This window comes from Malurus melanocephalus, unplaced genomic scaffold (assembly GCF_030028575.1).
Source record: "Malurus melanocephalus ecotype Western Australia unplaced genomic scaffold, MMel_1.1 scaffold_79, whole genome shotgun sequence".
NCBI lineage: Eukaryota > Metazoa > Chordata > Aves > Passeriformes > Maluridae > Malurus > Malurus melanocephalus.
Window position 1 is genome coordinate 851,927 of NW_026623311.1, and position 26,821 is coordinate 878,747.

At 36.9% G+C, this 26,821-nt stretch overlaps 1 protein-coding gene across 2 annotated transcripts in view; it reads right to left on the reverse strand.

Moving 5' to 3' along the window:
• Positions 1–26,821, reverse strand: part of NFX1 (nuclear transcription factor, X-box binding 1) — a 71,064-nt gene that overhangs the window by 36,715 nt on the left and 7,528 nt on the right. For both annotated transcript variants that reach the window (XM_057367464.1, XM_057367465.1), the window contains exons 2-10: positions 24,317–25,366; positions 20,085–20,246; positions 13,294–13,371; positions 10,955–11,060; positions 4,954–5,025; positions 3,306–3,445; positions 2,260–2,359; positions 1,910–2,127; positions 1,100–1,197 (exon numbers count right to left, since the gene is read on the reverse strand). In XM_057367464.1, coding sequence (XP_057223447.1) covers positions 1,100–1,197; positions 1,910–2,127; positions 2,260–2,359; positions 3,306–3,445; positions 4,954–5,025; positions 10,955–11,060; positions 13,294–13,371; positions 20,085–20,246; positions 24,317–25,366 — 2,024 coding nt within the window. The remainder of the gene's footprint in view (positions 1–1,099; positions 1,198–1,909; positions 2,128–2,259; positions 2,360–3,305; positions 3,446–4,953; positions 5,026–10,954; positions 11,061–13,293; positions 13,372–20,084; positions 20,247–24,316; positions 25,367–26,821) is intronic.

The window sequence follows — 26,821 nt, forward strand, 5'->3', positions numbered from 1 at the left end:
AATTAAGTGTCACTGTAAAGTGAGAAAATCAGGCTTGTCCTAAGAAACCAGAAACTTTTGTAACAGAAACCAATAGAGCTCTCCCAGGGAATACTGACAAAGTGCATAAATTTGTGCTTTGACCAACTGCCCCAAAAATGCAAGATTGACGGAAGAAAGGAAGATGCCAAATCTTATAAGCTACAAAGTTACATCTGAAGACCTCAACATGAAAATAAAATGATGTATAAAAATAATGWTGTTGATATTTGAACCAGTCACTACAACTTTATATTCTGAGCTGTCACTTGTGAGTAACACATTTTTTCATGATTGATTTAAATTATCACTGTAGTTCACTCTTGTTTAAGATGCATCTTTCGGATGTGTGACAAACTTCATAAACTAAAGCCAAAACCTACTTTACAATCTGAAGCCTTCTACCCCATAACTACCTTCAGYAAACTTGTAGGAGAAAACTGTTCCAACCTCTAGCAAACTCTCACTCATATCTAWATACCTACAGACTTACATACCCATAAGCCCTCTCTACTTGCAGACGATATGTAACAGGTCAGAAAAGTCATCAAAGCTTCTGTGATAGCAGCCAAAAATTTCAAAGCTATGATTACAGAAAATAGCATCATTTAAAAATACAATAAACATTAAACAACAATAGCTGAGGATCTGCAGAATCACTATGTAAATGTACAAAGAATGGGAATCAGTAACACCATAGTCTTCTACAAAAATTTCTACAAGGAGTCTACAAGCAACTACTATATAGTTTTAATTAGGCTTTCTTCTCTCAGTTTTGCTTTACTCTTTGCAAAACTACCATTCTTTGCGCTGTATAAATACTTCAGRATAATATAGGATTTTGCAGACTCTTTACACTAATAGAACTCTGTGCAAACTCTGCAAAAATACTTCAAAATTGTGTTCACAGTAAATAGCATATTATCACTTCACAGAATAAACTAGTTACCATCTATCACTTATTATATAATGCAGGTTCTTGCAACTAAAGAGCACAGCACCCTTACGCTTCTTCAGCTCCTTTTTCTCCACAGCTTTAAAAAGGAGCAAAGATTACCTGTTTCCATGGTTACATACTCACCTTTTTCTTGAAGCCACACCTACAATAAATATTTGATGTGTGAGAACATGGTCTACAGTCTCCTTCATGGCACAGGCTTTCACATGTATGAACGAACTCTAGCAAAATAAAAATTCAAATATTAAGAATAAAAAATAATCTACAACCTGGAACTTCATATCTATTAGGAGCATTACTGATCAAAGATACTAAGCTTGTGTGCAGCTGTGTTTTATTTCCTGATTTTAAAGCATTATTATGAACAAACATCCAGACTGCAGGCTCTGCAACGGTTCTTACTCTCATTTTGGTTAAAACTCAAAATCGGTAACAAAATATTTATTTCTTGAAATTAAACATTTAAGGACTAGTTTTTTTTTGTTTGTTTCCAAAACTATTGATATCAAAGGGTTAATCTAAGAACAAGGACTGTGTTTGTATGCTTTTAACAAGAAACAGGGTCTGCAGGACCTCTTAATGAGCAAGGACAGAAGGAAGATAAAGGGATTGGTGGCAGTACACCTGCTTTAGGAATGCAACCACAGCCAAAATAAGACAGTAAAAAGACTGAGCCAGGGGGAGGGTTTTACAGGAATGAGCAATAATAATAAATGATGCATATCCATGYAATGAGGGTATATAAGCAACGTGCTTGCAGAGAATCGAAATGCATGCCACATGGAGCTATCCTCTGCATCTGGCGCCACAATAAAGAATGCCTGCTTCTTAATGCTACATTGGTCTTAAGGAGTTCTATTCATCTGACTTTCAGTGAATCTCAGTGACACTATGAGATACTTTGAATACTCTGATACAGAAGTTTCTAATTACCATAGCTACCACAAGAAAGAGGTTTGCCGCATGTTTTTCCACAAGATGGGATAGGATCTGTGCAAATTTTACGTTCAACACATCCTAGTTCCAATAACTTGCTGAGAGGAGTCTGACCACAGGGACAACGATATACTACTTGCGGAAGTCGTGGACAGAGCTGGCAAGGCTGAGGATGGCATACTTGCTTACAGTTGTGTCTCCCACAATTTAATTTTCTGGAAAAAAATCAAAGAAACAAAAGAGAAAAGAAAAAAAWTTTAAGGGAAATTATCTAAGAGTATCGTAGTAAGTCATTGTGAATCGAATGACCTTTCTCTTTTTAAAAGCTGAAGTTATAGTGACCTTACTTGCCACATATATTCTGACATGAGTAACTCCCAAAACCGTCAGAGAATTCTTCTTTTGACCCACACAATAATTCTTTAAAGTTGCTKCCACAGTAACACACTGAAAGAAAGTGATATACCACAAAAAAGAAAACAAGAGAATATCAATGACAAAACACCTCCAGCAAATATAAAAAGGTAAAAAGTGAGAAACTGTTGCAGTCAATTTTTAGAAGGATAAGCAAGTTKCTCCTATTTGGATTCATTTCATCAATGAAGGTTTTTCATCATACAGAAGTTGAAATTCCAGCATTAATTGTTTTGGTAAAGAGGTGCCGTGTGCACAAAAAATGTATTTATTAAAGCAGTATACATAACAAGTTGATTATTACCACAAAAGTTGAGAAAATTAACTTGCAATTTTCTATATAAACTGTTCCATAAAGTTATCTGTATACTGGCATACATATTCAGTCAATTTAATTTTCCACTTGAGGCCAAGTTCAGAAAATTTTAACAGAATTCATGAGAAGCTTGTTGAAATGTGCTTTCCTGTACCTTTTTCTATTTTCCTTCCAGGTACTGTCTAATTAATTCTTACAGTAAAAGATTTGGTAGGATCAGAGGACAATTCAGGTAAGAAAGAATTAGTTAGTCCAAGCCCTGACCTAAAGCACAGTCAGCAATGAGATCAGACCACTGTTACTCAGTGTTTTATTCAGATGGGTCTTAATCCAAGAAAAAAGGTTTTCCTTAAGCTAGTTACAAGGAATTTATGCTCATTGTCTCTTACCCTTCACACATGCATAGGCCCATGCATAGGCCATCTCTGTCTTCTTAAATTACTTATTAGCTACTTAAAGGTCACTACTCAGCCTTCTCAAGTTAACRAAGTACCAGTATCACCAGCCTAATGCACATGCTCCAACAGCCTAATCTCATGGCAGGATTCCAACAACAGATTTTGGTTGTGTAAAAACTGGCATTTGCCTCTTGGTACTGGCTTTTTATCAACCTCTTGTTTTCACTGGATAGGGTGGATATCCATAAAGCATTTCAGTACTTACCCTGTTGTACTGTTAACTGGCAAGGCGAACATTTTCCTGCATGGCACACTTGAGTACAGCTGTGCTTACCACAGTTTAAAGTATTTCCACATACATTGGAACAATGGATTTTTGTTGATTGGCCACAGCGAACTGAATGACTGCAGAGAAATGACACCATAGCCTGTCAGCTRCCTTTACATCTATACAGTATTTAATAAAAAGGGAAATACATTTTCAACAAAATGCCAAAATCTTCAAAAGGCAGCAAAATTTATTAACGAAAGTTTTTTGAAAATAACATTCCTGGTTTTTCCCTTGCTTCCCCTCTTCCATCTCACTAAAGCAGAACACCTATCACAGTAGTCAGTCTACAGAATTTTTCGTGAACAAAACAGGGGAAAACAACCCAAGGTGACACTAAAACTCAAACCTAGTATATGAACTCATACATGCATTGTCAGAAAAACAGGTATTTCTAATACAGACATCTTTCAGAAGACATAAACAATCTGGAGTCCATAGAGCACAATGAAGATAGGGATATGGGCCTTAAAAGTGGGTCAGTAGTCTATGAAAAGAACTGAATTTTTAATTAAATTGTAAAAAAAATGGGACAAAACAACCAATTCTCCTATTTTTTCAACTCTGTCTGTCTCATACAATGGCTGTAAAATGCATATTTGAAACAGTAACTTTAATTATCTTAACATCAGTGATGCCAAACCCCCAAAACAGTAAGAGAAGGTGGTATTACTATGGAACACATAATTCAGTAATCTACAAGCAATCAGTTTTTCTATCAATGACAAAGTGCTTTTAACTACAAATACTGCCACAGAAATCTCTGTACCTTCTACTGAAAAGTCAGGATTGTGTAGTATTAGATTCAAACTCTCAGAAATAATTGGAAAAGTCTGAAAAATCTTTTTTCCAGAGCAAGAATGCTAACATTGAAATCAGTTTATGTTTGTTTTCATTCTGCAAAAAAGCTCAGGCAAACAATTTATTACACAGGATCAGTTCTAGGTAACTAGAAAAAGGGATTCTAAAGACTCAGGTCAACTGATTATGAGAGATCATGAGAGATYACACACAGTATACTCAGTAACATATTGCTATTGGCAATGACACTACAGGCACCAAAATATACATAGAAAAAATAGATTTCAAGTCTGGAAYACACTACAGACTTCTCTGTACAGTTTCTGAGAAAAGCACATGTCATTTTTGAAATTATTATTTCTGGAAACAAGTAATTCAAAATCACATTCCATTCAGAGAGAAAATATGTGAACCTTTTTCTACTAATTTTTCTGAGTCTTCTAGCAAAAAAAAAAAATAAACACTAGTACAGGATTTCAAAATCAAATAAATTCACAGACTGCTCAGACAATTCAGCTACAGGTATCATAAGCTGACAAGCAATTTTTTTGTTATTTTGATTTTTTCCTTGAAAAGTTAAAAATAACTGCATTTTTTCAAAATATTAAATTCTCCAAATTATTTTAACCACAAATAAAAGTTCCAGCTCTGATTAAATGCTGTTCAGCATATTTTTAATAAACTATAGGAAAGAAAAAAATAGTACATAAAATTTTWAACTCTTCTTTTGTTTGTTAATAACTCAACTTTTTTGTTTTAGTTCGCATAGTAGAAGCATTCTTACCTTGTTCGTCCACATTCACATGTTTTTGTCACAAAGGCTGGGCATGAAGGGCAAGGTCCTGGGTGGCACAGACTTAAAAGTAAGTCAAAAAAGCCAAGTTAACTTTACACTTATCACACTCCCAGAAACATAATCCACCATGACCCAGTGCATTATCAGAATATTATACAAGACTCCCACACTCACTCCAGGAGGGTAGGRAAGCATTCTTAAAACAAGAAAAAATTACTTATTACAGGTGCATCAGTCTCAAAGACTACTAATGTTGAAGGAAGAAAAAAAGTATTCTGCTGCTGTCAAATTAACTATACTACTAACAAATAAATTGTGCTATCAACACATTTGATATTTTGCATTTCACCACCACATATGCATCAACTCAACTGTTTTCATCATTGATAACCCAAAACAATCATTTTATGTCCAAACCATTAACATATTTCTTTCTTTGGTGATCTTAAACACATTACAGATAAAGCCTTCTTTACTCTGAGCTGGTGGTTTTGCTTTGAACTTAGCACTTCTCGTGCCACCAATAAGAGGTGCTTCTCCTCTACCTGTAAGGTAACACATGGGAGACACACCAAGTCTGCCTCAGTTGGKTTTTTTTTTTTTTTCTTACCATCAAGGGCAATTTCCTGTGAACATTATCAGTGCCAGTCCTTTACACGATTATCTTACCTTACATGAGATCTTACYTCCTATTTCGAAAAACACTAGATGTTCCCTTATATGCATTTAACACCTTAGCCCAGTGCAGACAAGCCCAGATTTGTGAAATTACACCTATCTCATCTGCACTCTTCCTTAGCCAGCTCCCAGTTCCCTTCATTTGCAAATACAGCAGCTCTCATGTGGAGCAATTATTATTAGCTAGGACTAACCAGCACAGACATCCTAGCCAAAAGAAAAAGAAAAATCCCAGAAACATCAGAAAACCCCATAAACACAGACTACCTAGTTACACAATAACTACTAAATTCCTTAAGGACAGTAACTACACAAGTACTAATTAGTACACCAGTTACTACAGTCATATGCTATATAGTTAAGTCATACCTCCAGCTTGTCAACAGTGGTCTGGTTTCCTTTCTTCTTCTACCACTCCTCCAAGTTGACAATAAGGCCTGATCTATCACTCAACCTATGCCAGCTCTAACATTAAAGCCAAGCAATTACACAATAAATCAATTCAAAACAATTWAAAAAAATCCCATCTCATAAAGCAGATCCAAGAAACAACCAACCAAAAACATCACAATCCTTGATCTTTGGCAAGTCAGTTTTATGACATAGTGAGTAGTTGAAAAAGCACCAGAGCAGGCACAAGGAAAGGGAGAAAAGACACAAAACTGGATGGATGCACAGGAAAGCAGGAAGAAAGCACAATCACTGAATTAAAGAAAACCATGGAACTTCTGACAATAAGTATTAAAATGYATTCTGCAACTGAGAACCTCTTGTAAAAGGACTGCACTATATATTTCACTGTCTTAACTTCAATTCTCAGAGATCCATGTAGRATGCTAAAGACTGGATGCCAAATTATAAATTTAGGAAACAGATTAAAGTAGACATAAATTACAAATAYTATGACCTAGGTCGTAACTTGGAAAAGCGAGAAGGCACATAATCTTCAGAAGTCTTGTCATGTTAGGTTTTTTATCTGATATATAATTTGTCTCAAAATTTTCATATTCAAGTAATGTTAAGATTTCTTCCCTAACCCCAGTCCTGGCGTACCTTCTGATGATACTGTATCACACAACAGCAATTTATAATGATCACAAATATTTTTAAGTTGTAAATACTGGTAAATAGTATACTGCAGTCTTACAGGAAGATTTCCTTTGTTAGAACAGTATCGCACAAATAATTTTCWGACATCTTGAAGTTTTGACAATGTGTTTCTGAACAGAAAAATTCTAGTTATGCAAAAATTAATGCTTCGACATCAAAATTTTTACTTTAAAGGTAATTATTCTTTATGCATCCCTACAAATACACGCAATGAAGTCTCTGGTACGATTTGGTTTAAGCAGAAGCTACAGTAAGTCTACAGTTCTAGGATTTACTTGATCCACACAATGTTGTTAAGACTGAAATTCAAATTTCATTCAACAGAAAGACATGCATGGGAAGTGTAGAAAATGTTATTTAAATTATAAAGATGGGTGATACCTTTAGAGTTTTAATCTTGATTTAGTGGATTAAGCAAAAAGCTAAGTTAAATGACTTTAGTTAGTGTTGCTAACTAAACTCAAAAAAACAGGCTAAAGACTTCAGTATTAACTTATGTTTCATGAATGCAGAGTTCTATTTTTACTGAAACTTCATTATTGATCATTACCATGGATAAGTATTTTGCAATTTATTGCTTTAGAGAACTGGCACAAAGAAAAGTTGTAAATATAGACACATCTGGACAGAGGAAAATTTAAACTTCCATTTCCCTGACAGTGAAAATACTAGATACTGTAACATAGCAAAAAAGGGACTTCTACTGCTGTTGAAAAGACTACAGCACCAAAGATCTATGAAGGAAGTCCAGCTACTAAAATTTAAATTAATACAGAGAAAATTTCATTTAGTGCCTTCGTAAGACCTAATSCTCTCAAGGCCTTGCAGAGTGCCAGCTGGCAAGGAGAACTTCAGAATCTTAAAAGAAGTTTATTAGCAGGAACATTTTATAGAAGTTCAAGCTAGATGTTTATTTGATGTAGAACCTATTAGCGCAAAATTAATTTCAGTTTATTTATATTAAAAATGTGAAGAGAACTCACCTTGAGAAGTGCTATGCATGCCACAGAGCAACACTAACAAAAGGTTCGCAAAGCATTCCTGTTTTGAACAGCTGCTTGCCTGTTCCTCAGCTCTGCCAAATCAGCTCTTTATATAAATGGTTACTACTTAAATAAATCTGAGTAAATATCACATCTGTCACTAAACCACTTGATATGCTTAGGCCTGAGCAAGAAGCCTAAAGCCAGAGTTGACTTACAAGATGGATCCTGGGCACTGTGTAACTAACGYCATCAGTATTATTTAATTAAAAATAGATGACCAAGACACTTATGCTAGCTATTGTACACCAAACTGGCTGCTTTAAAAACTTTCACATAACCTTGTGTAGTTATCTGCCATAAATGTACCATTTTAAGAAATCTTCCCTACTGACATGAATAGAGGCTTGTTTGTAGTGTATTTTAGGGGAAAACCCTCCCAACCAAGGCCTGGGCTCTGGCCAAGCCCTGGCCCCAGCTGGTCGGGAAGTCTACCATCAGATTCAGGTGTTTCTGCACCAAAAMCATAATCAATATAATTAAGTCACTTCAACTTGCTGATTTGGGCCTATAAAAGCTGGACCCATTTTTGGGGCAAATTTGGAGACCTCACCTATGGGTGGACACACCATGAAGGATTTTCCCAATTGCTGGGAATGGTTCTCCGGGTCCTCACTGCAAAATGGGGCTCCCCACCGACTGCAGACTCCGGATGATGGTAAAGTATCTAGGCAATTGGTGATGTATATTTCTCAATCACTTACATTTTCTCTTGTATAGCAATGATTACATGAGCTACCTTGCTTATTTTGCTTGTTGCTAAAGCCAAGCGCATAATTTCATCGAATGTGTCATTTTACTTTGTGTTACCTTAATATTCATAGTAAAATAGGAAGACCATTCTTTCCATTGGTGTCTGTGTCCTTTAAATCACCCGTTAGTTGGCAGAACACCAGCGTAAATTACCTTTACTTATTTTCCCCAAAATGGGATGTGGTGTTGAAAAGGAAAAACAAAACAGCTCTAAGGATACCTGCAAACAGAACTGCAGCTCTGGTTCAAACCTTCCACTTTATGGGAACACATGGGAGCAGGGGAAAATGGCACACAGCAAATCCACAAWCCAAAGAAAAAAATGCTTGCAAGAAAAAGTTCTGAGATATCTAAACTTAAGCAAGAGTCATGAAATATACTCCTGCCCCTGATGCTAACATCTACCCCCTTGAACACTCTCTTGAGGAAAATCTCTGCCCAAAAATAGATCATGATCCAGACTCATTATCAGCACTTGCGTAATAAAGCTCTACATCTCTAACCCTACCACTGATACAGCAAGAGGGAAAAAGGTTTCTACTTGCTTTTTGATACAGAAGATGGTGGCCRTCTGTGTCTTCATAAATACCTAAGATTCTCATATGGGAAAAATAAGTGGCCAAAATATATTGAGGAATGTCCAAAACTGGGAAACACTGAATTTGGAAGTGCATTCCTCTCCTGTTCACTATCACAAGTTAGAGAGTGTCAAGAACACTCATTATCTTGATCTGCACGCCAACTGTTGCCATACCTCTGGGACTGGATGATCTCATCATGGTTTTATTCATGTGAAATATAAGGCTGAATGATAACATTTTTAAATATGCTAGAATTGGTCACAAATTGGGACTCAATTTTCACAGCTTTTATGCAGATCAGACTATTAGAGACTAAGAATTGTGCCCCCAATGGCACAACTATGTCTACACTCTTCCACTCTTCAGAAGACTTCCCAGAAGTCTGAATCTCTGCTGTAGACTAGCACAGGAAGGAAAAGAAGAACACCTGCTTCCAAGACTTACTGGAAAGTTTGTCAGGCAACAAACTACAGTCAGGGAGTTCTCAAAGTGGTTAAAAAGTCTGCTTATTTCTGACTGGCCAAAAAACATCTCAATGAATATATGCCTCTCCTGAGATAGACGCCTGCAGCTGTTCTCCAAGACAATCGGTGTTCTTTTCAGGGTATCAGCTACATCAAGTGTAGTCTGAAAGTTGATCTAATCTAGCATGATTCTATGAATTAAGAAAACAGCTATAATGCTCAAATGAAATATAATATAGATCTATGTGCATGAATACATAATACATTAATACAAATTAAATCTAATATCAAAAAGAACACTAATACAACATTTTCACGTATGGAAAAGAAGTATTACAGAATTATTCTGTCATTCAATAAGATGTTGAAATATATTTGAAACACAACACATTAAATAAAGCTTTCAGAGTAAAGTTCTGAGCTTTAGCAAATCCTAGAAAAAGTGACAGATGGCAATTTATTGGAATGACTCAAATTTTTGACTGTGTACCAAGAGCAGAAACAACTGCTTCTGACAGTWAAAAATTTTCAAAACCAGAAATATGAACAGACGTTAAGGACCAACTTCATACATGGAAACTGAAGCCAGATGCAATAGGAACAACATATAATTTATGTTTCTGACTAGCAAGCATATTTATACATTGAAAAAGATCATATAATCCTGTTCACCTTAGCAATGCTACTACACTACTAGAAAAAATCTAATGTAAAACATCTAAAATAGAAAATAGAAGTGCTCTCCCTTGCTTCTCTTCACTGAATTATACTAATAAATGTTAGCAAAACCAACCTGAGTTACATCTACTGATTAAAATCTCCATGAGGGATTCTGGTTAAACTCTCTGATGGTCTCAACAAATAAAGAAATACAAATGCCATTTATCCTCAACAGTTTACAAGCCAAAAAAAAAAATAAAAAGAAACAACAGAAAGAAGTGGTCCTTCAGTTTAACAAAGGAGCACTATCTCAAATTAAGATATTCAAACACTATTAAATGAAAAGCAGCACCAAAAACCTAGTGGAAGACTGGACATGTTCAGAATTACTTTGATACACTATCACTGCTCTACTTCAATAAAAATTCTTGAAACCAAGTCAAACAGCTGGTTCAGTTCCTAAAATATGATAGAAATGTTGCTACAACTATTGTAGACCTCCTGTTCATGCTCTCAAATAAACTCACTTTAGACATACAAACACAAATAGCCTCCATTTCTCTCAGGCTTCAGCTGAACTATGAACCTCTATAAGTTCTAAATGTCTTAAACATATCTTGTAGTAAAAAAATAAGCACATACATTCTTCAGAAATTTTCTCTAAATTATTTCAATGTTTACATCACATGCATTTACTTACATGTTACAAAGATGTGGACAGTCCAAACATTGTCTCTTCTTTCCACAAAGTTCTCCACAGCTATGTGGAATTTCATTTCTATTCCATTCAGGATTGTGCACCTTACCTAAACCACGTCAAAGACAAAAAGATATGTATTCCTTTGAATACCAGATTAATCTGTGAAAAATACCATACCAAAGAGAAAAAATGGTATTTAAAATACTGGCAAGTAGTCTTTGACAMAAAAATTAGACAAAATGTTTGTGTTTTTCTGTATTTTCAATGCTGATAATATACCAAACTTTTTAAAAGAACATACCATCGGAATACCAGGCTCTAAAAGATTSTTTCTGTATTCTAAATCAGCAGACATGTAGGTAGCTGATATTTTAAATTAAATTAAACTGATAAAAAACTTAAAATTAAAAGCCCCATGTAGTTGGTCAGGCTGCATAGTAGTTTAGAAAACTGAAGGGTGCAACTCCCTTGCTGTCTCAATGCAGCAGGGGAAAAAAAAGGAAAAGAATGTAAAAGGACTCCATTCCCGGAAATTATGATCTAGCTGGTATGGTAATGGGGAACAGGGAATTAGATGAGTGGGAAAATTATGAAAATCACTTCTATAAAAAGCAGCAGACACTACATTAATCTAAATATTAAAGGCTGATGAATTTTGATGAATGAAGAAGAACTCTTAAACAAGAAGTATGTTACCTTCAAGTATTCTGTATTTCATGAATGATAGATAAGCACTAAACCATATTTTAATTAATCTGAGACACTGTCATCAAATCTCATAGCTCTAAGTGCATGAGATGATCATCAGGATTAAGGTTAATTGCTATCATTAACACTCTCTTAGCTCTCTGCAAAAGAGGAATTGAAAGAACAACTGAGCCAGTGCTACAAATTTGAGTTGTGACAATCAAAAGCAGTGAGAAAATGTATTTTTGGTGACACAGTAACATAATTTAAACTTTTTAGTACACGTTTGTATATTCTACAAGTATTAAGTTGGGAAAATACAAATAAACACCACAGATATCATTTATTTACCTGAGTTTCAATTATACTAATTGAACACCCAGGAAAGCCTCAACAATCAGAAACTTCAGAAGAAAACTAAACTAGGAATTTCTTCATGAAAGGTGAAAAAAAAGATCACAGTTCACCACACTCAGCACATAGTCAGTATTTTGCATTAAATAGAAGAAAGGTTTGCATAAGCAACTGATGATGTCCAAATTATGTCCCATTACCATAAAAATATCTACAGAGGATTAATCTCTTATGTTACAACATGGCRCTCCGCAAATAATAATTCTGCAGACAATTTAAAGTTCTTACTGTAGATCTCCTAAACCATGAAATGATTTTTAGGCTCAGGAGGATTCATTCCCTATTTAACAGACAGATTTCCTGTCTTAAAAGGTCTAATTTTCATTTGGCATAATTTCATTCATGGTCAGTTCATTCTGAGTTATTATTACTATACTCACAAGATTTCACACATCGGCATACAAAAAATCTGTCTTAACTGCATTTCACTGCTTCTAACCAATTCACTGACACATTTAGATAAAAAGATAAAGCTTTACTATTTCAGCAAATCTAGTTCCTCTAGGGCAAGTTTACTGATACACAGTTTCTGTCTCAACTTCAGAACATTCTGTTTTCTAGAAAGTGAGGTGAAAGTTTCCAGTGACTCTGATTTAAGGAAAAGAAAGCTATACAATACAGATTACGGAAGCGTAGATTTGAAACAAAACTTATTCACATCTATGCTATTAAGTAACATAATTAATTTCTCCCTTTTTGTTTTATATTTGTGGCTTGGGCAATGCTGTACTCACATCATTTATCTTTTTTATTAAACATATCTACACAGAGGTCTGAACAGTCTGAATATTTTTTCCCATTTAAGCTCTGTGTGTCTCTGAACAACAAAAATCACAAAATTGCTAAATTAATTTAAAAGTTTAGGTAGTTGTATCCTTGAGTTGTATTTATTTTGGTGTATCTTAACACAAATAAAGACATAACAAATGCAGGTTATTCCATTCCTTCTACAGAAGGAAAGGTTTCAAGATACCAGCCAAAATCTATCGTAATTCTATAAAAATCACTGGTTTTACATAAAGGTATGAAAATATTTACTACTTGGGACTTAGTGATTCTTTTTTAAGCAGCATATATATGATTCTTTGTGCAGCCACCTTCCAGTATCAATAAAATTATAAAAAAATTTGAATTGCAGGCATGTAAGCAAACAAGCACCAATACTAAAATTCATATTAACAAAAAAGAGTCAAAATTATCAAATTGTTTATCTTTGCAAAAGCACATGAGAAACTCACCACAGAAACAAGTATAAATTTTAGGAACTTGCACAGAAGCATTCTGACAAGCCGGACATCTCCAACCACTATTACCATCTGTAGATTAAAAAAAAAAAAGATAAAAAGGACTTGAAGTAAATAAATTAGCTAATCTGCAAGCCTACAATGAGTTCTTCTGCTATGTTTCTTACCACAGCTACAGATAAATTAATTTTTCCACTTACTCAGAAGTGGTGAGAAAAYATGTTAATAAAAATACATTTTATACAGTATCAACATCAACACAGCAGTGGTACTTCATTTAATCACTCTTCAGCTTTACACTGAAGCCAAATTTTAAAAATCTAATTTTTCTATTATGCCARTAACACATGCCCTGTTATTAGACATACAGCTAGAATATAGACAGTCTTGACCATATCTAAAGGTGTGAGAAAGAAAAGTGTTAAGAGGCAGAAATTGGTGAGAAAAACTTATTACCTCATATGAAGCACCACCTGTACTTTCCTTTTCACTAGCCTCTCATGAGTTTATGTGTTCTGTAGATCAATTTAGTGCTTCCTCATGAGCTGAATAAACCAGTGTTATGTAAAGCAGAATAATCTAGTTTATTCATTAATTACCTTTGCTTGAAGTGCATTACTGTAGGTTCACCCACAAGGAACGTGCATAGTTGCCCTCCTCCAAAATTAGAAGGAATAAAAGTTTTGTTCCAGGATTCAGATGCAATTACAGGAGTATAGAMTAATAGTTGAATGACTTCTGACATACACATTTGTAAGAAGCGATCGTGTAAGCACTCTTTACAAATCCTGATTACTAAAGAAAGTGAGAATAATGATGATCCTACAGGAAGAACATTCCAGGTTCATGCATTTTCTCATGAACAGGAGTGAAGTAGGCAGAATTCCAACCAAAGACACCAAGGACAATTGTCTAAGCAAAATCCACACACCTAATTCCCTTTTACTAGAGATTGTTTTAGTATTTGCTATCCTCTCCTTCTCTTCTGGGACAAAAAGATTCCTTACTTGAAACTATTTACCAAAATTCTTGGTAACTTTATATTCTGACCACTGAAACTCAGAAACTGTATTAGAGGCCAGTATTGGAGTGGCACMGGAGGAAATGGAGGGCAAGGGCAGAATAGAAAGAGACAGCTATAATAACTCAAATATCTCCAATACTTCCAGTCAAAAGTAAAGTACGAGTAAAACTCCCTTCTCTACAAAGAAGATACAAAATTACTTAACGTTTGTTCTATCAATGCAAGGGCACAAGATAAACACCATTGAAACATCAGTTTTCAAAAGAAGTAGAAGAAGAAAGGGGGCAAGCCAACAATTTCCCCTTCATAAACAAAGAACTTGTGTGCAGTGCAGATGTTTTTGTCAGATTGCCCTTAGCTTATACTTCAAGGCTACATTCCTTCAAGACATAATTAAATATGTTAGTATAATTGGTTGCTTCCTTATAGGAAACAATCTTTCCACATGATGGCAAAGTGATGCCCAGCAGAGCTCCTCCTCCTGACCAGGACATTTCTTAAGGTACAATAAAAATCTATTCTCTACTTCTGAGTGTTGCTAACAGTCTACACCGTAGAAATAATGACAGGAAAAATGTGTGTAATGTCTTYACAAATGACTTCATCTGGAAGAATGGATGTGGATGTGCTCACTAATGATATGAGAAATGGGTGGTAACATCTTCACAAACAACTCAATCTGAAAGGACCAATCACATTCTGGAAGAATGGGTGTRGGGGTCTTCACAAACATCAAGCTGTCCAAGTTTGTTGCAGAGTTGAGCTAAGCTTGAACTTTGAACTTTAGGGGAAAATGCACAGGTCTAATAGACTTACGAATATTAATTGTTCCATCCCGGATGGGCTTATAGCTAATTTTAATGGTCATACTGAGGCCTTAGGATTTTCAGCCTCTATATTTGTATTCTTGTACTTCTCTACTGTATTTGTATTCTTGTACTTCTCTACTGTACAGCACTAAAGCTGTTCTCCCATCTTTAGACAAAACAGTTCCTCTCTAGATCTGAAGCTCAAGGACACCTTACTGCCTCAGGCCCCAAAATATGTAAACAACAGACAAYTGGGGGAAGCAAGCTTGTGGGGATTGACATCATCACCGGAAGGTGTAATTGGAAAACTGGGGCTCAATATGTTAATAAGATATAACTTATAAAAGGTGAAGATCTCGTGACTCAGCGTCCATTTTGGGTGCAGCCTTATGAGAACTCTTTTGTCTGCCCTCAGTGTACTGGTAGGCCTGTACTGGTCTGCTTTTACTCTCTTAACTTTGTCTGGCCTCTGTTTCAGGCAAGTCCAGTTTAAGGCATCCATACAAGGCATGATGAGGAGAATACATGTTCAAGCAAGAGTATTTAGTAGGTGGTTTGGGAAGTCTGTACCTTCCTACTACCTCAGCTGAAGGGTGAAAAGAGGAGGGTAGCATGCAACCAGGAGTTTTAGGATAAAAAGGATGCTGTTATCACCCGCAAAAACTCAAGAGACACCCCAAGGGAGTATGGCCTAGTGGACTTTGTCTCTTCATTCAAATGAAGTTGCAGGACTCCTCTCTCTGYATCTTTTGCAGACACTGGCCTTTCACAACATGATTTTCTGCACAGCAGGGAGCCAAGTGAAGCACCCGCTGGCTCACTGCAGCTCTCCACTGTGAAAGCGATTTGGTCCCAGCAGTGAAGTCTCTGGTGCCGAGAGTATGACTGCTAGTCTTATGAATGGGAGGAGTGGGACGATTCCTTAATAAACCACAGAGCAAGCAGACCAAGAAGAGAAAAATGTCTTACGACTCCCCACAGATAATCAGAAGACTGTTTCACTTGCCTTGRCCAAACCAGCTGTATTTTCTCAGATGACTGTCAAGACAATGGAAGGCAAAAAAGTCTCTGAGAGAAGACTTCTTCTATATAGCCCAAGAAGAAAGATACTGTAGGTGAGAAGACTTTGTTACAGTAACACAGTTCTAGAACTGGTTTCTGGAACCTAGAAGTCTAGACCTAAAGATATCATTGCTTCTTCCCGTACAAGTATGTAGAGCCCCAAGCACGTTTTATTGCACTGACATGGTAATCCAGAATACTTCACCTTCCTTTTCAACTGCACCCACTTTTGCATCTATGCCAACCTGATGGCCTGCTATGAATCTCAAAATTCAGACAGTAACACCTGCATTACGTCAGTGAATTTGGTATGGGCAAAACACACGTACAGTGTGTTAATCAGTGCAAGTTATAAAGGAGAGCTGTATACTCCTTTTCACTTCCAAGAAAGGTTCTGCTGTATAGGGTCCCAACATTTAATAGTGTTGRTGTCCCAGAGCTCCCAACATCCTAACACCTTGCTTTTATTGATGCCAAAGCTTTCCCTTGCTAAGCATTGTGCCTTGTCCCCAAAGGATCCATACCTACTTTTCTCTTGTGTCACTATTGTTGTGGAAAATGAAACTATATGAGATACCCACRAAGGATGTTACCTACTTCATCCAAGTATTCAGGATTTCTCTGATACAATTCTGTGATCAAAAAARTTGTGGGAAATAATGCACATACACACACTTCCATCCTTCTACTATGTATCATAGAGATAAGAGCTCCTGCAAGGCCCTACACGGAGAGTCATTCTCCCTGGAACACAGCTGCTTCAAAAACTTAAAATGAACATTCAAAACTCATCTTATAAGTAAAGCAAGCTGAAAATGAAATGTACCAGTGAAAAGTTTGGCTGCTGATCAGATAAGATTTTCTGGAATTCACTATAACATTTGCAGAATCAAAAGAAATAGTGTGCAAAAATAAAGACACAACATTTTTCTTCCACTTCCAAAACCCAGCAAATTATAGTTAAGTAAATTACAGTGTCCCACTTCTCCTCCAGTAGACAATAACTACCAGTAGCCTAGAGAATTCCTCATTATACAAAGCCTGAAATGTAGAACCTATACTGAAACAACCTAAAACAAATACACTCTGAAGTACAAGATCTAAACAAGATGGGGTAGCAGAGCCTTGCAGGTAAAGAAATATGTACCAATGTCTTTACTGGAGCTATGKTATCAGTTCTACTGAGGCCATAATCTTTAATTTCAGTTAATGACCAGTTCCAATTCTCTCAGACACAGAAGACAGCAACATATTTCGTCCACAAATTCTTATATGAAAAGCAAATGGCCCAAATTTTTTCTAGTTTTAAAAGCTTTCAGGATACAAGTACCTAAGRTTACTAGCTTGAGAGAAAAAAAGCCCTCATAAGCAAGTGGGCTACTCTTTCGTCAAGCAGTAAACTTCAGGTTGATAAATCAACTCCAAAGAAGGTGAGTCACTTAACAGTCACCTCAGTCTGGCTTAGGATCTCAGTCTTACCCAAAATTCCGTTCCCTTCTCAAAAATTCCAATACTTTTATTTCAAACCCTGAGCTGATACTTTTAACTTACTTTCTACTATCAGTATCAAGCATGACCARCAGTGAGAGACTGGAGGTTCCAGGCTGGCTGGAAACACTTCAGGCACATGTATGGGGAAAGGGGCAGGTTTTGCCTGGTAAGGCAGTACTCCACTCCGCACACCSCATCCAATCCCTAGAGCCCAGCCCTGCAGTGGCTGCCAATCATTGGCACACCAGAGGCAATGCTCCACATTCCCCCCACCCGGAGACCCTAACCCAGCTCCTGAGCGGCTACCAAACCRCAAGTCCCACCTGGGGAAAAGGGGCAAGAAGCCAAAGGGTACTTAAAGCCAAAGTACATTTAAGCCAAAGTACAAGGCAAACATGTCATGTCCCTACTGTCCTTGAATTGTATGGCAGCTGAGATCGCATTATGATCCAAGAGGTGGTAGCTATACCTTGCTTTTCTCTTTTTCTTTTCTTTCTTTTCTTTTCTGCTCCTAATTTTCTCTTCTCAAAGTATTTAAAGTTGGATGGGTAGTTTGCTAAGTTGTTGCTCAGTAAACTGCTTTATTTTATTTGAATTAATTGCTTTAAATCTTGCCAAATTTCTGATTTTATAAAGTTTGCCAACAAAGTTTGGTTTTTAACCTCCTGAGAATGTTGTTGCATTTCTCCCACCTCAGAGTAAAGAAGTACCTCAAGTCCCTTTGAAATAAACTTGTCAAGTGAGAACTGGGGCTCACCACCAGCCCTACCCAGAAGTCTGGCAATGTATCTTCAAAAATCAAGATGCATAGTCTGACTAAGGCATCTTCTTCAAAAAGAACTTTGCAATCAATCTTTTCTGCAGGAAATTTAGAGTCTATAAGAACTTCTGTCAAACATTTGGAAGTAGGGGACATATTTCCTCAGTCTGCCCAGAGAGATACAGAAAGACACATGAAGAATGGCAAATGCTGAACAAGCAGCATACAGAAAAAAATAAGCCTACTTCGGGACTAACATTATAGTCTTCAGAGTGTGTCTACACCACGCAACTGAACTGAGMAGTGGCTGCAACTAAGCCTTAGATTACACCAAAGCACTCAAAGGACATAATGTGCTGGTTTAAGAGTTTCAAAAAGTGGTATAATACAAGGAATCTGAAACGGTTTAAGCTGCTGAAAAAGGCTGAAGCTCTGCCTTCCCTTAATTTCCTTTCATTGCATGGCATCAGGGATAGATTTCAGGAGTACTTTATCTGAGAACTGAACTAAAATGTGGAGTAAAAGCAGATAACTAATGCACRAAGTGCTTCTGCTTGACTGCTCGGCAAAGCACAGGTAAGAGATGAGACATTTCTTGGTGTGTAAAAACAGCCACAGAGTTTTGCATCTTGATGCACTGGTTTCATTGAATGATCTTATGTATCCAAATCTGAAAAGTAGCTTTAGCTATAACAGTAGAAAGAATCGAGTTATGAGGATTATATAAGGCATACACAGAACCCTGAAACAAAACCTGAGTTAAAATTTATTTCCAGTTTACTGCTTGTAGTGAACCATTTGTACCATGTGGCTAAATTTTGCCTAAAACAAGCTGTTTCAGAATTAAAGGAGAAACTTCTATTAAGCAATGGATACTACAGAAGCAGGGTAGAGGGCTTTTTTTATGCCAGTTTCTCTCCTGTATCACAAGCCACCACTGTGCTGCCYCAAAACTCTGAAAAGTTCACTCAGAACCTGTGTTTGGAAAATTTGTCCAGGCACACCTAGTCACATACACTCAAGCCCCCTGTTCAATGCTGACAGACTTCTAGAATCTTTCAGAAAGAAGACTGTGCATGCCCAGAACTCCTCCTGGAGGAGGTACTGGGGTGTTTACTAGAAGAATCAGGCTTATAAACCCCACAGCTTTTGATGCGTATGCAGGCCTCCATCTCTGATAGACTCGGACTGCATATTGCAACCAWGGGCCATGATCCACCACGTGTCACTGGAGCCGTGGGAGGTGACATCTCTCTGTTCCTCTCTTTTTATTTTTTTCTTTCCAATTTTCCTCTCTTAGGGTGATCATATACTTCAGAATGGCTACAATAATCCTTCTAAAATCCATCAAGTTTTTTTCCACATAAGGTATCAAAGCAGTTCAAACAAAATGTGTTGTATCAGTTATTTAGTATGGTTTAGCTTTAATTCACCACCATGCGTCCCTCTAGMAACGAACCTGGTAGCCCTGCCTCAGACTCAGTCACATTGTTATCTTAAACAATATTTCTCAGTAGTTTTCACTACATAAGAAACAGATGAATTTGGTATTATAGATATTTGATAATATACATTATACATACAATATATATATACAATATGGAATATATATAAAATATATATTTGATAAAATACCAACCTTCAGCTTGTGAAGCTGGYGATCGTGCCCACTTCTTAATGCAATTCAGGTGGAATACATGGTAACAATTCTGACAGCTCCACACTGGGGCTACTATTCGGACCACCTCACAGCATACCATGCACTCATACTTCTCTGTGGTCAGCTGTTCAATCAATGACCCTGCAAATAAAATATATTACTTGTACATAAAACAACAGCTAGGTGAGAAACAAAACTCAAATTAAATTCCAAGATTACCTCTGTGGCTATAAATAGGGTGTTAGTTTACTCCTGGAAGATTCCAGTTTGACACTTGCTACGTATTTCTTTAGCTTCAGAGCAGGAAGAAGGAGTATGAGATTCCCATTAAAGTGACAATGCAAATTCCACTTTSATAAATAGCAATTATTCTGAGCCTATTAATTAGTTAATAGTTTTAAGATTGGCAGAAGTTTGAGGTTTTACTCAGCACTTTATATGGAAAATTTGTCTTTGCATATACTCTAAACCAAAAAGACAAAAGCTCTGAACTACAGAAATCTCAGCCAAAATTACATTTAATTCCTATCTTTAAGTATTTCTGGGAGATGATACAACAAATATTAACAGYGAAGGACCTGGATTATGGGAATAAGCCCTTTTATAAACTGAGTGCTTTAGGAGTGGAATTACTGAGGACAATAGTCAAAGCACAGGGTCTTTTGAGCCATATAAAAGAATGTGAAAATGTACTCCAAAATACAGCAAAAAACCCACATTAAAGTCAAAGCAGCCTGAAAACAAACAGATATGCAACCATAAGAAAGCAATGAAGCCATATGGTGCCTATCAGAATAATTTTCACCCATCAAGATAAGGCTACCAAATAAATCTTAGAAATGCCCACTGAATTTTCAAATATATTAACTACAGGTATAAAGAGTAAAAATGTATAATTTTTAGATTGTGCCAATTCAAGTGCTGGAGACTGAAATCTTATGGTCTATGGCTTAAACATTTTTATGAAGGACTTTTGCCTATTATAGCAAAATTGAGTAACAAAAACTGCATGGAAGACCAYGGCACCCTGAATGGGGCCCCCAGGCTGAGACTCTAAACTGTGAGTTCAGCCACCAAGGGATAGAGATTAGAAATGACACTATTGTTGAAAGCMTCTGTGATGTGATGGCTAAGACTGGAAAAGCGTGCATCCACAGCATGGATGTCCAGAAGCTTTGGGAAGGAGGCTATAGTCCCATTTTTATCTGCTGTCAGGATTGCACAGACCCTCACACCAAAGCAGGCTGGAGGAGAGGTTTTGGGTGTGTGACATAGCCTCTGATCAGAGGCACTGAACACYCATCTTTTGTTGTGCAGACTAGCCCAACTGCACAGACACCCATCCTGGGAAAGCCACATCTATGAGACCTTCATGTGAGGGACAGCAGAGGGGGTGTCATGGTCCATCAAAGGTCATTCCTAAGGGGTCTCCAGACCCTGCATGAGAGCACTACGTCTGATGCAACAGAGCCACAGTCTTGCAGGGGACAATGTCAAACCCGCCCCGGTCAGGGAAGGCACCAGGACATTCCCACCCGGCCCATTATTAATCCATTAGTTTATACACTTTTCAGCGGGGGGCTTTCATCACCAAGAAGACCTAAAGAAGGGGAGCAGTAAGATGTTGTTGAGACCTATGGAGGGGTGATATGTTTCTACTTAATCTGTCTCTGTCACTCTCCCTGTCCCACCCAATATACCTCTTTATCTATTTCTTTCTTTTCTCTTTTCTTCTCTTTGCCTCTTTTACTATTAAATAAAATACATTTTTTTTGTATCAACATCTAAGCTTATTTGTGTTTTAATCCTGTTTCAGGGAACATTCGAGCCCAAGTACATTTAGATTTATCCACACGGAGTTCTCTTTGCTCTTCTGTGATTAGATTGCAAGAATAAGGAGAATTCATATTGAAGGAAATAAATGAAAATAACAGAAAAAAATTACTGTCAATCCAAAATGTGCTTGTACCACACGTGACTGCAAGCAAGCCCATGGCTGCCTGGAAACATACAACTGTTAACATTTTTTAATCTTCCTCAACAGGATCTTCAAGTTTGTTTTCTAGCTCTCCTGCATCAAACCCCACAACATTTCGAATTAACCATCATTTCTACTTGTTATCCCGTAATTATTATCTGCCGTAAAGGAAGATTCTCAGTTACAACATACATCTTATTTCCAGAAGACTAAAGCTATACCATACTTTCTTGGCTTGAAAGTCAGGTGTTTGCCAATGAAGGCAGGGACCTCCCTCAGAGTGGTGGATATGACCCCCCTTACCTCTGAACTATTATAGCTTTGAAAATCCTTCAGGTGAGGATATGGGTAAAAGGGAATAACAGTTTTTGCTAATATGTATAACAAGGTAAAACAAGTAACAATGATAGCAAAAACTGACCCAACCACAAACCCAATGACAGCTGCACACACACACCCTCCCCTTTGGTGCAGTTAAGGTTGGCAGGAGGCGCTGTTGGCTCCAGGCCAGGCAGGGCAGATGCGATGAYTCCCTGGTGGCTGCAGGAGGCGCTGTGGTGCGGGTCCCAGCTAGTTTCAGATCTCCCAGGTGGCCAGTGAAGGGCAGGCACAAGCTGGCAGAGATGGATGGAGAAAAGTTCCTCTACAAACTCACAAGGGGAAAGCTGATCCAGATGCTCCCTCTGGATCGCAAGAAACCTTGGAATGGCCAGATGGGCKAAGAGATGAGCAGAATCCTGCGGCTGTAGACAAGGTGTATCAGAACTCGACCACTGTAGAATCACAGGGATCCCAGCAAGGCAGGGCAGCAGAAAAGCCACAGTGTAGCAAGCAGGACGCTGGGTTCTGCAGCAGCAGCAGGTGGTGAGCTCGCTACCCTCCACCCCACACACATACATACACATGCCACACACACACACACACACCCTTCCTGAGCTACAACTTCACTCTCTCCAAAGAGAGGAAAAAAAAACCTGCCAGGCAGGAGAAAATGCCCAGGGAGACCCTTCCCCCCCCGACCAGGGCCTGGCAACTTCTTTTGTTCTGCCTCGGCACCTGTCATTAAGGTAATGACCCAGCCACCAGCTTATGTTAGCAACAAAATGGGAAAYACCCCAAGAAAGGAAACAAAAGGAGAAACCTTAACCCCCAACACATACTCACAAACTGTAGGTGTACCAGAAAGAGTTAAAAACCCACAATCTCAGTTCCCTGAAAACAGTGGCTTCCAAAAGAGCTCCGAAGTAAAGCCTGCAAAGACTACCATTTTGCAGGAAGAAGTTTCTTAAGAGTTCCCTGTGAAAGACTATTACTTATCTTCTGTTTATTGCATGTGGTGTTTTTCATTTAATAATAATGGCTGGGAAAAAGACTGAGGTAACTTCAAGTTTGTGATTCAAGTAGGACCTAGGAGCATGACAATTAATTTATTTTGGTTAGAAAGGATTAAGGAAGATTTTGATCTTACCTAACGGAATAAAGTTTCCAACTACATGTATCATATGCTTCCTGATTATGCTATTACTTTCTCAACTGTGAAACAGGAGATGCTGAGAAGCAAAGTCTTCAACACATTTGATACCATAGTTAAGACAATTGGAACTAGTCACGATAGCACTGAAGAGATTCAGTTAACAACAGTATGACTCTGCAGAAAATTTACTCAGCAAGAAACTGTAGGTCTGATTTACACTGTCAACAGCATATATTTCTATTCCCAAACTTAAAAAAAAAGTATCCAGATATTGCCTCTATTTCTAACCACCTTTTGTGAAAGTGGAGAAAAAAAGTACGTAAAATTCAGTTATGAGCAGAACAGTGTTTCTCTGTCTGGCATTTTCTTACTTCTACAAAACACATGAGAAGATTTATGCTGCAAAAATCAGTTTCAGTGTTGTCCTTCTCAAGTCCCATTATTCAGAATGCTCGCAATTTTAATCCTACAATATACATGTTTTAACATGGTGCTTGACTAGGTCATCATTTGCAGTTCAGTASTGAAGCAGAAAAAACTTTAAAACAAGATCTGTTCTCCCCTAGTAAATTCACAGAATATGCTCCCACTGAGAAGCCATGTATTTACATTTAATTCTCCCCTCTGAAACCAATACTGATTTAATGTGAAGTAATAAGCCTCTTCAGCTATTGAAGGCAGTAGCAGAAGCAAAGACTGCTTAAATTATTCAAGATTATATGTTTAATATAGGAGCCCAGCACAGTCTAGAAAACTTACCTGTGTGAGTTTCTTTGTTTTTTGGCACATCACTTTGCTTTTTCCAGTACTGGGTCCAGCTGAAATGAAGTAAAGGTGCTTGATCCCCCTTTAGCAGGAACTTTCTTCCATTGAATCTGWGAGACTCAGACAACTGGTGTCTGATTTCATTAGTCAAGTTCTCATCATTTTTGTGAGCAGCAAGTTCTTTCTTCCTTTCATTTTTATCTTTTGGAGTATACGCAAGAGAAGACTTCTTACCTACTTTTGTATTTCTACTGCGGTGAGAATCATGTCTTTTCTGAGACTCCTTTTCTACTGGCAGTTTATTCCACACAGGCTTCCGGGGATACCTTTTGTTTACATTATTGTAGCCTTTTTGCTCATCCCCACTTCCAAAAGGTGCATCACAGAATGCCTTTCCAATAGATGATTCTGAAGAGTCAGACTGTGTCAAATCCAAAGATGGAACATTTTCAAACAGTTCTATTTTCTGCTTAGAGTTCACTCTCTTTTCACGGTCATGTACTTGCTTTCCCTTCTCCCTGAATCCTCTCACAGATGTATGCATCAAATGTGTTTTCTTTGGCTTTGCCCCTCTGCTATCCACATTGTGTACCTCCCTGTCACTCTCTGAGGAGAGAAAATCATTGTAYCCTCTAGGAGGTGCTCGTCTACCAGGTACTACTGCAGCATCTGAAATTCCTGGACCTGCAGCAGCATCAGTAGTACTTTGCCTTATCTTACTTCTAGCACATGTGCTGTCATTTCTTGGTCTGTGCAATCTCTGGCTTTGCAAACTGCGATTCTTCAGACTTTTACTGGTACCAAAATATTGGTGGAAGTCTTCAGAATTCCCATGCTGACTTTCTGGACTGCAAAAGCCATGATGCTTTGTGGAAGAGCTTTCATAATCTGTACCTCTTTCACAAGACAGACTAGGAATTGATATATTACTTCTATTTTTATTACTGTTAGAGTCTTTCCTATCTTTATTTACCCAGTTTATATCTGTAGGTTGTCTTTCTCCAGGAATGGAATCAGCAGCATCAGAACTAAAATTCAATGTACCTAAAAAAAAAAAAAATATAAATTCATAAAACAGTAAATACTTCTTTTCAAGCAAATTACTATGCATGCAAAGGTCCAGAAGTTCAATTAATCCCACACTTGACAGAATAACTGAAAAAAAGTGTCCAGAAACTAGTACTGAATCATACAGTGCTTTGTAGAAGCCTTCTTGTCATCTTTACAGAAGGACTGTGATGATCCAGAGTTAAGTATATAAAAATAAAACATGAAGAAAAATTTTTGAAACAGTACAAAATATGCAAGTGTGATAATCGGTGTTTAGTATCTGAAGTTTTCCTAGCATGTTTACATACATACAAGAACCTGAAAAAAGTCCTTTAAATATAACATCTACATCTGAGATTTTAATGTAAGACAAAACTTTGAATATAAATTAAAAGTAGCAATAGTAAATACTTGCATCAACTCTGATTACTACATATAGACATATTAAATGGTAGAAGGACTATGCAGAGTAGCTGTGCAAAATTATTTTTCTGACGCCATCAACATAAACCATGCTTCTATTTCAGAGGTCTTTTGTAATTTCTATTTCTCTAGATGAAAGAAAGAGAAATTCTATATTGCTCAATTTCCTGTAACACTGTGACAGCAGTGCCTGCCACTGAAATTATTAGGTGAATATCAGGGGTAGTGTAATTGGCTGTTGCAGATTGGTTAAGTCTTACACAGTAATGTAAAAAAAGAGAAGTTTATAAAATCTCATGGAGATAGTGCCCATTTTACTGGTTGGGTAGGTCACCTCACATGGTAGGGCAGAGTGAAGTTTATTCCTGGTTCACAACAATTCAAAAAAATAACCAAGCACTTAGGCTATGACTCAGGCCAAGAGACTCTCCAAAAGGCTAATGCTATATAGGTTCCTGAACTACCTACCATTTTTTCAATAAAGGTTGTGGAAATTAACATTTTGAAGGGAAGAATAAACCAGAACATTTCAAGGCATTAACATGTTTTTTTTTCAGTGAATTTAATTTGTTTTCAAATGAAGTAAGTATTTTTTTAAATCTCCAGGAATGGTCATAGCTGCTATGTGAAAGCTGGTGTCCAAAAATAATATAGTAGCTTTGTGGAAGTGAAGCTTTAATCTTCATAAAGAAATTAAAAATACATTCAAGGATGTTTTAACCACATATCCTAATTCATACTGTAGTTTTTAAAGAGTAGATGAAATTACTTTGGGGCTTTTTGGCTTTGCAAGAACAATATTATATATTATTTATATAATATATAAAATATTGTTTTGTATCATCTATATTTACTGTATCAATATATATTAGCATATATTAACATTACAATGTTACATTGCAAGATAGTATATGTTATTAATATTGTATATTAAATATTATTATATGGTACACTACACAGTATTTTATGTTATAAATAAAATAGATGCCAATGGCCAATATACAAACAAGGTTTTTTAAAGCTGAA